At 54.5% G+C, this 14,559-nt stretch overlaps 1 protein-coding gene across 1 annotated transcript; it reads left to right on the forward strand.

Annotated features, from left to right (window-relative positions):
- Nucleotides 1-11,615: 11,615 nt before the first annotated feature.
- On the forward strand, nt 11,616-14,380 carry LOC110076313 (melatonin receptor type 1B-B-like). Its single transcript, XM_020788351.3, has 2 exons — nt 11,616-12,603; nt 13,445-14,380. Exons 1-2 carry the CDS (start codon nt 11,853-11,855, stop codon nt 13,756-13,758), a joined length of 1,065 nt encoding a protein of 354 aa, XP_020644010.3. The 5' UTR covers nt 11,616-11,852; the 3' UTR covers nt 13,759-14,380.
- The last annotated feature ends 179 nt before the right edge of the window (nt 14,381-14,559 follow it).

The raw sequence follows: 14,559 nt of genomic DNA on the forward strand, positions 1-14,559 counted from the left end.
TCCCCCACCCTAAACATTTACTGGACTTTTAGCTGGTAGCAGATCTATGGAATGGTGAGACCGAGCAAGCATCCCGCCCTCTCTGTATCTTCTCTCTGAGCACGCACACACACCGTGACACACACCCAGCACCGGCTGCTGCAGAGCATCTCTCTTTCATGCATTACAGAATGCATTTTGATTTGTCTTGATTGCCTCACTCCTTCCCATTGCGTCTCAAAACTTCTTTAACAAAACCTCTCCTTCTCTGTGGCAGCCTGGAAATTGGGCACCGATTATTTTGTACGTGGCCCCTTTTGATTGCAGGCCTCCACAACGCCTTTGCAGGAGCGTCAAGGGAGGAGAGAGCTGTAATTCAATCATCACTTCTGTGTGATTAAAACACTGCTTCCAAGACGTACAATGCCAAATGATGGAAGCATTAACACTCAGGGGGAACTTTGGACGCAATCGGAACAGAGGCATTGTCAGGATTCCTGTATCTTGTCACAGTTAGATAAAAGAATCAGAGAGCGGTGTGCGTGGGTCTGGGAGGGAGGGAGAAGTAGAATGCATTGCAGGCAACCTGTCTTACCTCTTTCAGTACCTTGGAGAGCGCTTACGAATTGACTCCTAGCCCTTCAGCACCATGGACAGAGGGAGAAATGTTATGGCTGCACTTTTCTTCTTGTGTGATCTCCAAAACATGTAAAAATAGGAGGCACCCTCAGTGTCCAGGTACAGGGCAAATGAGGGATCCACAAGCTGGCATCCTACACCTTGATTAATAATCATCCTGTGCCATCCAGTCAGTTCTTATCACAACCCATTTCAGGGTTTTCCAGGTAGAAAATACTCTGCGGTGGTTTTCCTTTCCTTTCTTCTGGGGTGCCCTGGGGCTGTGCAACTGGGCCAAGGCCACCCAGGCTGGCTCTACTTGCTGGAGGCACAGTGGGGAAGCAAACCCCCAACCTCTGGCTCTGCAGCCAGGTACTCTGCAGTTGCTGAACTATCCGGCACCCCTTAAGTTGTTGCAAAGCCATGAAATGCAAGATTCAAATATTATCTTCCAGAAGGATAATCAGCAACTCTATATCCTGTATTTTCCACATCTGTTCTATGGCTATTCCATGTGGACCAATGATGAGAAACATCCCATTGCAAAGGGTCCTCAGTCTGTACCCCCCAAAGAGCGCAAAAAGAGAAGCAAGGCAACTGAGGACTAGCCCCTTGGATCCACCTGAAAAGTCCACTCAGTCTAGCATTCTCTCTTTCCACGGGAGCCGCCCAGAAATCACGGGGAAGCCAGTCATGATGATGATGATAACTCCTTTGATTTCACCCCAGGCTCATTGCCTCTCTTGAAGAAGGTGCGCTTCTTTCTAAGCAACCTGTGCTTCCGGTTTGTCTGGGACAGAACCTGGGCTTGTTGCAAACCCTGCCCAACCTGGACTTTTCCTGTGACAGAAATTTTCAGGTCCTGGTTGCTAAGGAGGCTTGCTTTGTAGATTCTTACCTTGGCAGCATGTTGGACTGTACAAAACTGTACAATTCAATGCTTCCATGAACGCCCACAGGGAGAGAGAGAGAGAGAGATTATCTCCCACCACAGAGGCCTGGGGACATCCTATCTGCCTGCAAAATAGCCTCAGAGTTGGATGTGCAAGACAACTGCAGCTCTCCCCCACCTGACCCCTCCTCCCTTCTCTCCCTCCCCTCTCCCCTCCCCTCCCCAGCCCTCAACAAAGGAGATGGGCTTTCACTACAAAACAGCTCTATTCAACAGGGACAAAGTGATTATTTCTGACTGTCGGGATAATTGCTCAAATTGTTCTAGCAATAAATGGGACTTGAAGCGAGAGACATTCATGCTGACGGGGATGAAGTTTGATGGGAAAGCACCTGCTTCAAAGATGTGGGCGTGCATGAGCCGGCGGCGGTAGAGCAAAATTGCAGAAGACAGAGATTTTGAAGCTCCCTGAGCCTGGCTTGGTTCAAGGGAGCCGTCCCTGCCTTAACGGCTGGTTCGCCATCCATGGTGTGGCCCATTTTCACAGAGGAGCAGTTCTGCTATGGCTTTCCACACCCGATGCTGCACATCCTCTGAGCCCCAAGATCTCTCAAGAAGCAAACAAGCATGTGGAAGGGAGAGTGGCTCAGGAGCAAAGCATCATGGGATTGGGGAGAGTTCATCTGGCATCCCCAAAAGATACAGAGTTAGCAACAGGCCTGTGCAACCGTATTGGCACCAGGAAGGAAGGGAAAGATGCTAGCTGGCCCTTCTTGTGATGCTCACGAATGGTTCACTCACTGCAGTATGTTGGTTGCACATTTATTAAAGATGCTGGATACAGGAAGGAAGCTGGGCAAGCTGTTTCGGCCTCTCTTTTCAGATAAGGTCTTGGGAACTTCATTCCAGTGATAGGCCAGGGGAGCAGCAAAAGGTGGGAGCCCAAAGCTCAGCTCCTGTTTGCTTCAAGCCCTTGCTTCTGGTCCCTAAGCACCAGGAGACACATCTTCCCCTTTTGGAATGAGCAGATCTAACCCCTATGAAAAGCAGGCAACACCCAGATCATTTTCTCCAGAGGATGGGGAGCTGTGGACGGCTTGGGAAGCCCAAGAGGGCCAGATTTCCACACTGGACGTTCCATCCTGGTGTAGAAAGACTTCTGGAACACATTGGGGCTGCTCTCCAGAGGAAAGGGGGGGGGAAGTGGTGGTCTTCCTCCAAAGTTTTGCTGATCTGAGACTTTGGAATCAAGACCACATTGTGTTTTCCAAAGAGGAATGTCTCACAGGGTGAGCGTCACCAATTGTGACAAGAATCAGAGGAGAACCTCCATCGATTTGACTCTGTCTCCATACAAAGGCAGTCTCTGGTATCTGCTTCGCCCTTTGCTCCCCTCACCTCCCTTGCCTGCATCCGGTGCAACTTTGCCCCTGGCACACGCTTTCCCATCTGACCAGTGTGCCAACCAGTCCATGCCTTACGTCAAGCAGGAACCGACAGCTGAACACCTTGCGTGCTGAAACCTCTGTACCATCCTCCTCCTCCTCCCTCTCCTCCTCCTCCTGGATGCCCCTCCACTCCCCCAACACGCAGACACACAGACGCCAGCCCTCCTGGATCAATCTGCTACAGATTTCTTATTTATAGCTCCTGATTCATCTCTGTATAAAGAGGGGATAATAGACGTCACCATAGAAACTCTTGTGCGTGATGAATTTCACACACCGGAGCCTGTCCCTCAGCTTGAAGCAGATGTTTCTTGAAGGAGGAGGAATCAGAGACCACACTGGGGGGGCACCATTACTGTTGATCAGGCCCCCCTCAAGGAGGAGAAGGCAGCTCTCCTTTCCTCCGGTGGCCGCCTGCCACGCTGTCTCGCCTCCGGCTCTCTCCTGGAGACCTGCAAAGGGCAGCGTCTCCTCTGTCTTGTTCAGGGGTCCTCTCTCCTTCCTGTCCTTCCTGCTCTCTTCCCTTCCCCCCCCCCCCACATCCCACACATGGAGAAGGGAGCTGTCCTTTAGCTCTTCTTAGTCTTCTTCTCACCTGGAGAACCAGAGAATCACAGGGTGGTCGGGTGAGAAGGGACCTCCAGAGTCATCTAGTCCAGCCTGATGTTGATGGAGGGACCCCCCCCCCAACACAAGCTGTTCTGACTGACAGCCCTCCGGCCTCAGATCAAGAGCTCCGGTGAAGAAGAGCCCACCACCTTCAGAGGTAGCCCCTTTCTAGTGTCCAGTCCCACTAACTCAAGATGCTCCTCCTCCACTTTGGTCACTATCTTCTTTCTTGTCAGCCAGACCCACCCTTTCAGGTCTCTGTCCTCTGGAACCGGAAAAAGAGGAGCTGCTCCATCATCCACCATGGCAGACTCTTCAGAGGCCTCATAACAGCTGTCTTCTCACCCCTCTCCTTGACACGAAACAGACCACCTCTCCTCCATGGAGAAACAACTTGGAGGGCCACAAACTAGCATCTTTGCTCCTACTGGTTGCTGGAAAACATGGAAAACGGAAGTCCTCAAGCTTGAAACCTGGCCCTCCTGCCTGCTTTTTCTTTAGAACACTCTTTTTGAGGTTTCTCCAGCTTTTCGGACAAAGCTTTACACTAAAATATCAGTACTTTTAGCCCCATTCCTGCTTTGGCTTAGGGTCGGACTGCCCAGGACTGCCTAGCGTCCTTTTAAGGAGAAAGGTGGGGTAAAAATATTTGGCAGGCAGGCAGGCAGGCAGGCAGGGCCGTTCAAGAGATGTGTTCTAGATGTGTTCCAGGAATCAGAAGAGGAGATCTCTCTTCCACAGAGCCAAGAAGGCCCAGGACGAGAGAAAGAGAGGATTTTCTCTGTACTAAGGTAGATAAAATTTTCCTTTTGCAGATTTTTCCCCCCAGGGCAGTAGCTGCTACCATTTGAAACCACGGAGAGAGGGAAGTCGCCAGAGTAGCCAGACCACAAAGGTTGCTTGGAGCTGGGGCAGGAAGCATAGAGGAGAGCGGAAAGGTTCAAGAAGAGTCACCCTAATGCATCGCTGGCAAGTCTGCACTGCGACAGACACGGGCCAGGATTTTACTTGGGGGGAAGCCAACCTGGCCACAAAAGGTCATCCGCACCCGCAGCTTAGCAGGCGGATGCCTTCGGATTGGCTCAGGAGAGGATCCTGAAGGGGAGATCTTCCCTTCCCTGGAAAGGATCTCTTACACAAGACCTGCGGCTGGATCTAAACCATGAGGCTGACTTGCACCTACCCAGTCCCACAGGTTCTTGAGCTGAGAAATTCTCCTCCCCTCTGGACCTGTTTCCCATTCATTTTTTTTCTTGAACAGACCTCCCCAACAACCTGGATTTTTCAGATGTTCAGAGAACGTCAGCTTGAGCCCCTCCAGGTGGGAGGTTCAGGAGACATTGCGGTCACACAAGAAGGAACCTTTTGCAGATCTCTGTCCAGCATGACCAAAGTAGACTTTCGGCTGCCTTGTGCAAGCCACTCCTGGCTGCATCACATGTTCCGGGTGGGAAACGTCAACTGGGCACTTGCACATCATCCTATCTGGAGAGGTTGTGTGCCTCTGGTGTGCTGCGCATCCTTGCAGCTGTGGCTCCCTCAGGGCACATGCCCACAATTCAAATCCTGGGTTCAAATCCCAGGTAGCCGGCTCAAGGTTGACTCAGCCTTCCATCCTTCCGAGGTCGGTAAAATGAGTACCCAGCTTGCTGGGGGGGCAATGTATAGCCTGTATAATTAAAATTGTAAACCGCCCGGAGAGTGCTTGTAGCACTATGGGGCGGTATATAAGTCCAATAAATAAATAAAATAAATAAATAAAAACAGACCCATTTACACCGTCCAAACCTGGGGAGCAAAGAGGGTCAAGGGCTTTGCGGAGGAAACACTCTTCCGCGGCTCTGGCTCCGCCCACTTCACCTAATTAGGGCATCCCTTGTTTTGCCTTAACGACCAATTCAGCAAGCCATAATTACCCGACTAAGGGTTTTAGCTTGGCCCCAAAGTTCCCCCCCCCCCCCCGTCCATGATCTAGTGGCTAATTAGCAGCACTGCCTGCCAGTGCTTTCCTAATTATGAAAGCACAAAGAGACAAGGGTGTTGACCCAGGACCAAAGAGAGAACATAGCTTTGCTGAGATCCCTGACTCTGAGGGGTTGGTGGAGGGTGAGGATGATGCCTGCGGCAGGAAGACAGGCGGGAAGTTTGCAGAGGCTAGATCTCAGAGTCTAGACCCTTGGGAAAGAAATTTATTTGGATTAACATCTCTTCAGCCAGTATGATCCTGAAGCTGAGGCTCCAATACTTTGGCCGTCTCATGAGAAGAGAAGACTCCCTGGAAAAGCCCCTAATGTTGGGAAAGTGCGAAGGCAAGAGGAGAAAGGGACGACAGAGGACGAGATGGATGGACAGGGTCATCGAAGCTAGCAACATGAACTTGACCCAACGTCCGGGAGGCAGTGGAAGACAGGAGGGCCTGGCGTGCTCTGGTCCACGGGGTCACAAAGAGTCAGACACGACTTAACAACTAAACAACAACAACAGCCAGCATGGTCAACAGTTTACCCTAAGTGCCTAATCTTGTCAGATTTAAAAAGCTAATCAGGATCACACTTGGTCGGTGCTTGGGTGGATCTCCTCCCAGGGCTTGGAAAGCACCTTGCTGAAGGTTTGGAGAGCCACGGCTGCCAGTCAGAGCTGGCAATACTGGGATAAATGGAGCACAGGTCTGACTTGGCAGAAACGCAGCTTTCTGCATTCTGAGAATCCTGGGAGTTGTTGTCCAAAATATGGATCCCTCCGCCTCCCCCTTGCTACTCCCCCCACGTTCTGCTATCTGCCCTTGGCCGCGAGAAGCCCATGGCAAGAGACAGGAGGAAAGATCCCACAGGCGGAAGGCCATGGACTCTTACGAGTTCCTGCAAAAAAAAAAAATTCCCACCTTCACCCTACACAGACATGAAACTTGGCTGGCCCTGTGGCCCCCCAAGAGAGTGGGGTAATTTTGGCATGTCCTGGTCAATCCTTTTGGTTGCCAAAGTGCCAAAGGCTTGGATCCTTCTGAGAAAAATAGGGGCACCCACCTCTTGGCGACACACACATAACCCTACCCGCCGACCCACCCAACACAAGAGAGAGAGAGAGAGAGAGAGAGAGAGAGAGAGAGAGAGAGAGACTCTGTCTAACACAGGCCCTGCCCAGGTCCAGTTGGCAGGGCCAGCCTCTGAAGACGGTGCCCGCCCTAAAGGCTGCCAGGGATCTTCTGCAGCCTGGCGCGTGGAAGCTGCCAAGGCTGCCCGCCTCCTGGGCCCACTGCTGACCGACACTTTTTCCTGCCACCAGCTCCTGCTAAGCTCTGATTGGCGTTAAGCAAGAAATCGATGCTAAATGGATGCGGATCCAGAGGCGGCAAAGCTCTTTCTGGCCTCTCCTCCCAACTCCAGCCCACAGGCAAGGTTGGGGGGCAGAAGAGGCGTCCAGAGGCAGAGAACTCCTTTGCAACCCTAATTTTACCCCTGTTTCTTGTTATGATGTGTGAAAGGTTGCTTTTACTGACTGCTGTGATTTTTTAAAACTCATCTTGTGATGTGAATTTTCCTCCCTTTATGATAAAACTTTTTTATATATTTTTTTTATTTATTATGATAAAACTGGAGGCACCAGGTCCTTCTTGCTGTCGGTCCTCAGCCCTCGCTGGCCTGTTCTTGTCCACGGCCCATGGGGTCTGAACAAAATCTGGGTGCCCGGGTGCCGAGCTCCCCGCCTGCCCTGAACGTCTTTATCCGTTTTCTTTCTCTCCCCTCCAGGACTCCGTGTCCTTCGTTCCACAGCCGTGGCTGCGCCCATCCTTTCCAACAAGGCGGGGAGAGGCTGGGACCACATTGTGAGTCCAGCCACATGCAGGCACACCAGCTGTGTTCAGAGACACACAAAACATTGCTAATTGCAGGGAGTGATTAAGGCGGGCAGCAGGGATGATTGCAGGGTGGACGGCCGAGACCCCTCCCAAACCCCTTCTTCTCCCATCATCCCCCTCTGGGAGATTCTGCTAGCGTAAGACCAATCCAGGCACAGAGAGCATCTCTAACAAGCCAGCTTTTCGCGTCCTCCTTTTGTGTGTGTGTGCATGCATGCATGCGCATAGATGGGACTAACATGTGTCATGCTCTGCACCGCCCCAACACCTGTATCCTAAGCACAGGGAGCCTCCTCCTCCGTCAACCCCCTTCCCCACCGAACGCCTAGATCCTGTAAGGCGATCCTCCTCCACCCCCTGGAAGCAAACCCAACGTCAACAGCGCGGGGCCTTCTCTGCAGTGGCACCCTCGAGATGGAGCAGCTGCCCCCCCAAAGAGCTCAGCTTTCCTTCTTAGGTTAACAAAACCTTTATGTTGCTTCATTTGGCCCTCACGCAGGAGACAAAAGGAGGTGGGCTTTGTTGCTTGGGACGTACGGCTGTGGGTGGCTCCCTTGGGTGGCTTTAGAGGGGGGAAACCACACCTTAGGTCCACGAAGGGCTAATGGGCAGGGGGCGATCCGTCACCCCCAGGATCCGAGGGGAGTGTGCCTCTGTCTATCCGCCAACAGGGAACGGCATGGCAAATCTCCCATGTGCAACCGGTTGGCCACTGTGGGAAGGCCACGTCACGCTAAAGAGGCCAGCGGTCTGAAACAGTTTAGAGGATTACCCTCCGTTCTAATCCACCAATGAAACAATATGGTTTTATACTGAATATATGTTTTTTTTTGGGGGGGGGGAAGCCCAATGCCTCTTTAGTGGGGTACCATAGGACAGGCAGACAGGCAAGGGGGGGCAGGGCTCATCAAGGCAGAGCGGCAGCCCCCGCCTGTGTGAGAAACAAAAGGGCCTCTGAGCATGTGTAAAGAACATGGCCTTGAGCCAGTTGCCACTTTGGAGAGAAACCTGTCCTGCCTCCCTCAACCGTCCACGGCTGCTTGGAGGAAATGGCATGTGAGGTGAGTCTATTTCCCGGGAAGGGCTAAGAGCCAAGGCAGGCTTCTTGCTGTGGTTTTTCCTGGGAGCTAAGCACTCTGTGGGGGGTGCTCAGGACCACTGGTTTTTGGAGCTTTGGATGGCCCTTCGTGGAGCACGCGGGGAGCCCCTGAGCCATCAAAACCAGGCGGGAGGGGGCAAAGAAAGGTTTCCTGGTCTCTCTTTCCCCCCCCCAGCCACTGCCCCTCCCCAGCCCTCCATGCTCCCAACACTATCCTTGGCCCACGCAAGCGGACCTCCCCAGCTGGACCGAGAGTTGCTGAGCTCCAGACGGCTAGGCTGGAGGGGCTCCCCGAGGGGGGGGGGCGGGAGGAGCTGAGCACTTTGCTTCCTAAGTAGCTGCAGATGTTTAATTCAATCCGTGGGATGAATCTTTAAAGATGGCAGCACTTTGTCAGCATCACTTTTTAATGATCTCCCCCTCCTGCCTGTCCCAGGCCAGGACTAAGTGGCAGTAGGGTCCCAGGAGAGGATGATTGGGGGGGGGGGGAAAGGAGGCCTCCTGGGGGGGGCATCCACACCCAAGCATTTCCCTGTGTATCTGCAGAGGTGGCTGAGCACCAAAGAATCACATCAGCTGTTAAAGCCACCCTGGCCAACTTGTTGCCTTTCTGGAAGACGTCCAGTGCCCAGGCGTCACGGGTTTTAGAGGGCGCTGATGAGGAAGGGGGACCGTGGTCTTGGTTTGCACCCCACTTTTTCCTCCAAGGGCTTCAAGAAGGCACACCTGGTTCTGCTCCTTCTCCACACCTTAGCCTCACAAGAAACACCCCACAAAGCAGGTGAGCTGTGGTGGGAGAGAGAGAGAGAGAGAGAGAGAGAGAGAGAGACCGCCCTCAGAGTCACCCTGGAAGTTTCGTGGATCATTGGGGATCTACAGCCCGGATCTCCCAGGGATCCCACTTCAACACTCTCACCTCGACTTCACACTGGTTCTCCACCGGTGAAGTGACTGCCTGTCACCTCTTTTCTTTTTCTTTCTTTCTTTCTTTCTTTCTTTCTTTCTTTCTTTCTTTCTTTCTTTCTTTCTTTCTTTCTTTCTTTCTTTCAGACCACTGCACAATTTAAAATTGATGTACATACTTGAAATACAGATAACATTAAAAGCAAATTACAGTGTGAAGAGAATGCTTTTGACCAGAAGCCGGCTCCTTCCATGGGGTCCCCTTGCCCATTCGCCAGCTCTCCTTTGGTCCATGGGGTGGGGCATAAACCCCATGCACATTGCGACACCTCTCCCTGCTCCATGTGGATGATGTTCAAAAAGTAGCCTTCGCAGGCTCAGCTCGTGACTCCTTGGGTGAAGGTTCTCGGACCCTCGGGATGGGTCCAAGGTCTGCCTCCTGGCGTCTCAAGGCACGGGAACTCCTGGGCAGGGGCTTCCCCAACCAACCAACCCCCCCCCCCATTTCTTCCTCACCTTACCTGGGGCCCTTCTCCCTCGCCCTCCCTGTCTCGCCCCTATTACAGGACTCTGCTGCCCCCTGGCAGGTGAGGTCAGCCAGGTAGTGGCCGGAGCAGGAGGAGAGTTGCTCTCCTCTTTCTTCATCTCTCTCTCTTTCCCCCCCTTGGTGCTTCTCAAGCTTGAATCTCCAGATGTTCTTGGCGTAGGGACTCCCCAAAGTCCTGCCAGCACAGCTGGTGGGGAAGGCTTTCTGGGAGCTACCGTCCGAGAACGTCTGGGGACCCCAGGTTGGGAACCCCTGGTCTAACTGGGAGTATGAGGAGCCCTTGACAGGCCTTAAGAGAACCCTTGTCATTTTGTCCATGGTCCGCCTCCCCGCCTGGTCATGGGGCCATGGAGAAGCAGGAGGACCGCACGCTCCCACTCTCACGTCCGAGGAAGTGGACTTGTCCACGAAAGCGCACATCGAAACACAACATTTCATCTTTTAGGTGCCGCCAAGACTTTTGTGTCTTGTCCTGTCTTTTCTTGTTGTTTATTTCGGGGGGGCGGGCGGGGGTTGGTCTGACACAGACTAGCCCGGTTACTTCTTCAAAAATGTAAAGACATCCGAGTTGCTCTAGTCACCGTGGTGTCACTGAGTCATGCATTTATTTGTTAAATTTAAATCCTGCCTCTTTGCCAAGCAAGGCGACCCGAATGCTCTGCACAAGCGCCAGCCCTGGGGCAACTGCAGCAAACTTTTTGGGGGGGGGGGACACACTGCACATCCTGGGGTTTTCTCCTGTTTCTGCTCCTCCAGAACCCCCTCGTTGGGTGGTTCCCCCTAAAAGCAGGAAACCGCTTTAAAACAGGCCTTGAGCTGACCCATTCTTCTCTGGACCGATCCTTTCAAGAGATGCTAAAGCAGCCACTCCCGGCACCCACCATCCAAGCAACCCTGGGTCGGGAAGTTACTTTCTAAAAGCAATGCATTCCCTTTACTCATTACAGTGTTTGAAGGCGAACCTGTTGTTGTTGTTGTCGTCTCCCTGTTACAATGTGGCAAAAATAACAGGACGCTTTACTTCTGGCACATAGCATTCCTTTTCCATAACTTCAGGGGGACTGGGGGGTGGGGGTGGGGGGGGAAGCCCCTCCAGCACCTTAGGGCTTTTACGGAAGTTGAAAAGGGCCTGCCAGAGTGCCGCAGGGATCCCCACCTGTTCTGACCTTCCCCCTGCCTCTGTGGGATTGTGCCGTTCAGCATCCGGGCCCACTTTTCTGCTTGGCCCATGGCTGCTGAGCCTGAGAGCGGAAGGGCTTCGAGGCGGATCCTGCAAAGAGCGGTGAGCTCCTTCCCTCAGCTGTGTGTGTGTGTGGGGGGGGCAGCCTCAGTCTTTCCCTGGCGTGCAAAGGGGATCCCAGGTGCAGCCATTTCAGCCCCTGGAGTCCTTCCCGGGGGAGCACAACCACCTCCTCCTCCTCCTCCTCCGGGCTTCTCGGGACAACCTGGAGAAGGCCTCCTCCAGAGGAAGTGATAAAGGGCCCCACTCCGCAGGCATGGAGGCTCCCACTTCTCACAGCTGGGCAGGTGGGTGTGCAGTAGCCATGCTCTCCCTCTGCTGCTTTTGGCTCCTGAGCCTCAGCCCCTCCTTGGCTGCTCAGGCAGAGGGGCAACGGTCTCACCCCAAGGCGTGCTGGCCCACAGCTCCAGAAGGGCTGCTGCCCAGGGAGGGCCAAGGACCGGCCACACGAGGAGGAAAGGCTGCCAAGGGAGACGGGCCTGTCCCAGGAGAGCAGGGGCCCTGCCTGGACTGGGAGGAAGGGGCCCCGACCCGCAGGACGAGGCTGCCGGAGGAGGCTGGAGGAGGACGGGACCCCCAGCCGAAAACAGAGGACTCCTGGCTCCAGCCAGGCCTGTGCCCCACCGGGAATGGGGGTGGCCCGCTAGGGTGCGGCCCCCGGATGGTCAAGCTGAGCCTGGTCTGTGCCTTGGGGCTCTTGGTGGCGCTGGGCAACGGGACGGTCATTGCCGTCATCGCCTCCTCCGTCTCGGGCTGGAGCCGGAGCAGCCGCCTGGTGCTGCTCTCGCTGGCCGCGGCGGACGCCGCCCTGGCGGTGCTGGTGGTGCCCCTCAACCTGTACCGCAGCCTGGCCCCGGGGCCGGTGGCCGAAGAGAGGGCCCGGGGAGGAGAGTCCCCCTACTGCCGAGCCGTGGCCTTCGTCAACTCCACCGTCTTCGGGGCCTCCCTCTACTCCCTGGCCGGGGTCTCGCTGGAGCGCTACGTGGCGGTCTTCTTCCCGCTCCACTACCGGCGTCTCTTGAGCCGTGGCCGGGTGGCCCTGCTCATCGCCACCGCCTGGCTGCTGCCGGCCCTCCTCTTGGCGCCCCTGGCCGTGCCGGGCCCCAGGGCCGTGCTCCGGATCCGCTTCTCCACCGCGGCGCTCCTGTGCGAGCCCGACTACGCCTCCAACCCCGCTTACTCCCTCTTGATCGCCGGCACCATCTTCTGTCCGGCCGCCGGCTTTGTCACCTTTGCCAACCTGCGACTGTGGCTGGCGGCCCGAACCCAGCGGCGGCGCGAGAGACGGAGAGAAGCGGGGCCCAAGAGGGTCTCCCTGCTGCACCTGGACGCCGCTGCCCGCATCCTGCTGCCAGTGGTCGTGGCCTTCTACCTCTGCTGGGCGCCCTGCATCTCCGCCATTCTGTACAACGGTGAGTGACCCTGGGAGGGCACGGAGGGACCCCATCACGCAGCCACCACCAAAACCCCCGAGGTTTCAGGGCCCAAAGCTGGGGGGCTGGGGGTGTTGTGGGCAGAGGCACTCTTGGAAAAGAATCCCTGGGCATCTGTGGGGGGCAAGGTGGGGGGGAGGCGGGGAGAGAGCAAAAATATCTCCGGCACGACCTTCTAACGAAGGGAAGGCCTGGGACTATTTGCAGATGGAAAGCGACTTTCCCAAGCTTTGCAATCCCTCCTGGCCCTTAGGAAAGAGAAGGGAAGAGCTCGGTGCCCGGTGGCTGGCCTCGTTTCAAGTCCCGTGGTTTAAACCCTGGTTGCTCACCTTTGGGGACTCAGGACCACGGCTTTACTAGACTGTGAAGCCTCCTCTAAGTGTTGCTTGTTTTTTTAAGGTATGGTGTTTTGAAATGGTTTCAAAGCACGGAGCGGTTTCCTATTCTTTTAACTGTTGTGCTCCACCCTGAGATCTCAGGATACCGGGAGGAATATGAATGCTTTAAATCAATACATATGTCAAGATCCTAGTTCTCATGATAGACTTGCTCTGACCCTCGAAATGCTGCCATAAGCGATCACATCAGATTGGGACAGGATAAAGTTTTCTCTGTCCCTCACTGGGCTTCTAAAAAGCAACCCGATTATATATATTTATTTCTTTGGACGGGGGGGGGGGGCGCTTTTTCCAAACTCCGTGTTTTGGAGGCTAATTTAGGTTTGCAGGCTACATGGAGGGGTAAGTCCCCCTTCAACAATCCATGGCTCACTAAATAAAAGGGCCTTGTGTCCCTCTTTTGCTCTCTCCCCCCCCCCCAGCTATCACTCAGGAAAGAGTCCACGAATGGGTGGAATTTGTCTCCTTGTGGCTCCCCACAGGGAGTGGTTTCCTGAACTGCTTCATCTACTTCGGGGTCAACAGGAACTTCCGGCACAAATTCCAGAGGCTCGGGCAGAGGCTTTGCCGGCCCTGCCGGAGGGGCAGACGGGACAAGTGGCCACCCCGCCTGCCCACCCTCAGTGCTGCTGTGGAGGGGGTCTGCCAGTGGTTCGAACTCCCCCCACGACACTCCTGCACCGTCTCGTCTTCCAGCGGGTGTAGGTTCTTCCAGGAAGGCCAAACCAAGATGTAATCACTCAGGCCAGACTCTGTGAACCACGGAAGTTTTGGAAACCGCCCTGCGTGCTCAGCAGCATGAAAGGGCTGTATGTGCCAGCAGAAGAATGCGCTGTTCGAGAAGCAGCCAGAGGTGGGAACCATTACAGAGGAAGGTCCTTCCAGAAAGCGACGTACCAGACAAAGGTGGTACAGCCGGGCTTCCCTCGTAGTGGCATCAGCTGATCCCGACTTGTCTCTCCAGCTCACAGGGCTGATTCTCCAGGCGGAAATGTAGGGGGCTTGGAAGCAGAGATGGCCAAGGAAGAGCGAGGTGGAAGCTGCCTGCGTCCTCAGTCTCCTCTCCGTCCGTCTGTCTCTGTCCCTCTTTGGAAGGCTTTATCTGATGCAGTTCTGGGTTGCTGCTGCCAACCTGTTTTGGCCAAGAAACCAGGCAATGCTGGATGGGGAGAGAGAACCAGCTTTAGCGCAACCGCTGAGATCTTAGCAGGAGCCCTTCTAGGAAAACAAGAGGAAATGAAACCCAAAGGCCATTCTCTGGGGTGTCCGGAATGGAAGTGGTGCTCCAGAAAGCCGTTCTGTTCACAATCAAAGAAGAACGTTGGCCCCTGCACGCCTGGGCCTCTTTCTCCTCTTCCCATCCCTTCCTTGTACAAACGCTTTGACTAACATCTTTCTCCCCATAAGACCATGGGATTGGTGGCAGGGAGAATTGCCAACGTGCAAAGTAGAGGTGCAGGTTGGTTTTAATGCCCCTTTCAGTGGCTAAACTTTGCCACCCGCTGGAGTTTTAAAGAGTAGGGTTTTAGCTGTCTAT

Source organism: Pogona vitticeps, chromosome 10 (genome assembly GCF_051106095.1).
Source record: "Pogona vitticeps strain Pit_001003342236 chromosome 10, PviZW2.1, whole genome shotgun sequence".
Taxonomy (NCBI): domain Eukaryota; kingdom Metazoa; phylum Chordata; class Lepidosauria; order Squamata; family Agamidae; genus Pogona; species Pogona vitticeps.

Bases quoted from the DNA above. Each gene is read 5' to 3' on its own strand.
- LOC110076313 (XM_020788351.3), top strand. From the start codon at position 11,853: ATGGTCAAGCTGAGCCTGGTCTGTGCCTTGGGGCTCTTGGTGGCGCTG. The intron at 12,604-13,444 runs GTGAGTGACCCT...CCCCCCCCCCAG, and splicing joins CTCCGCCATTCTGTACAACG to CTATCACTCAGGAAAGAGTC.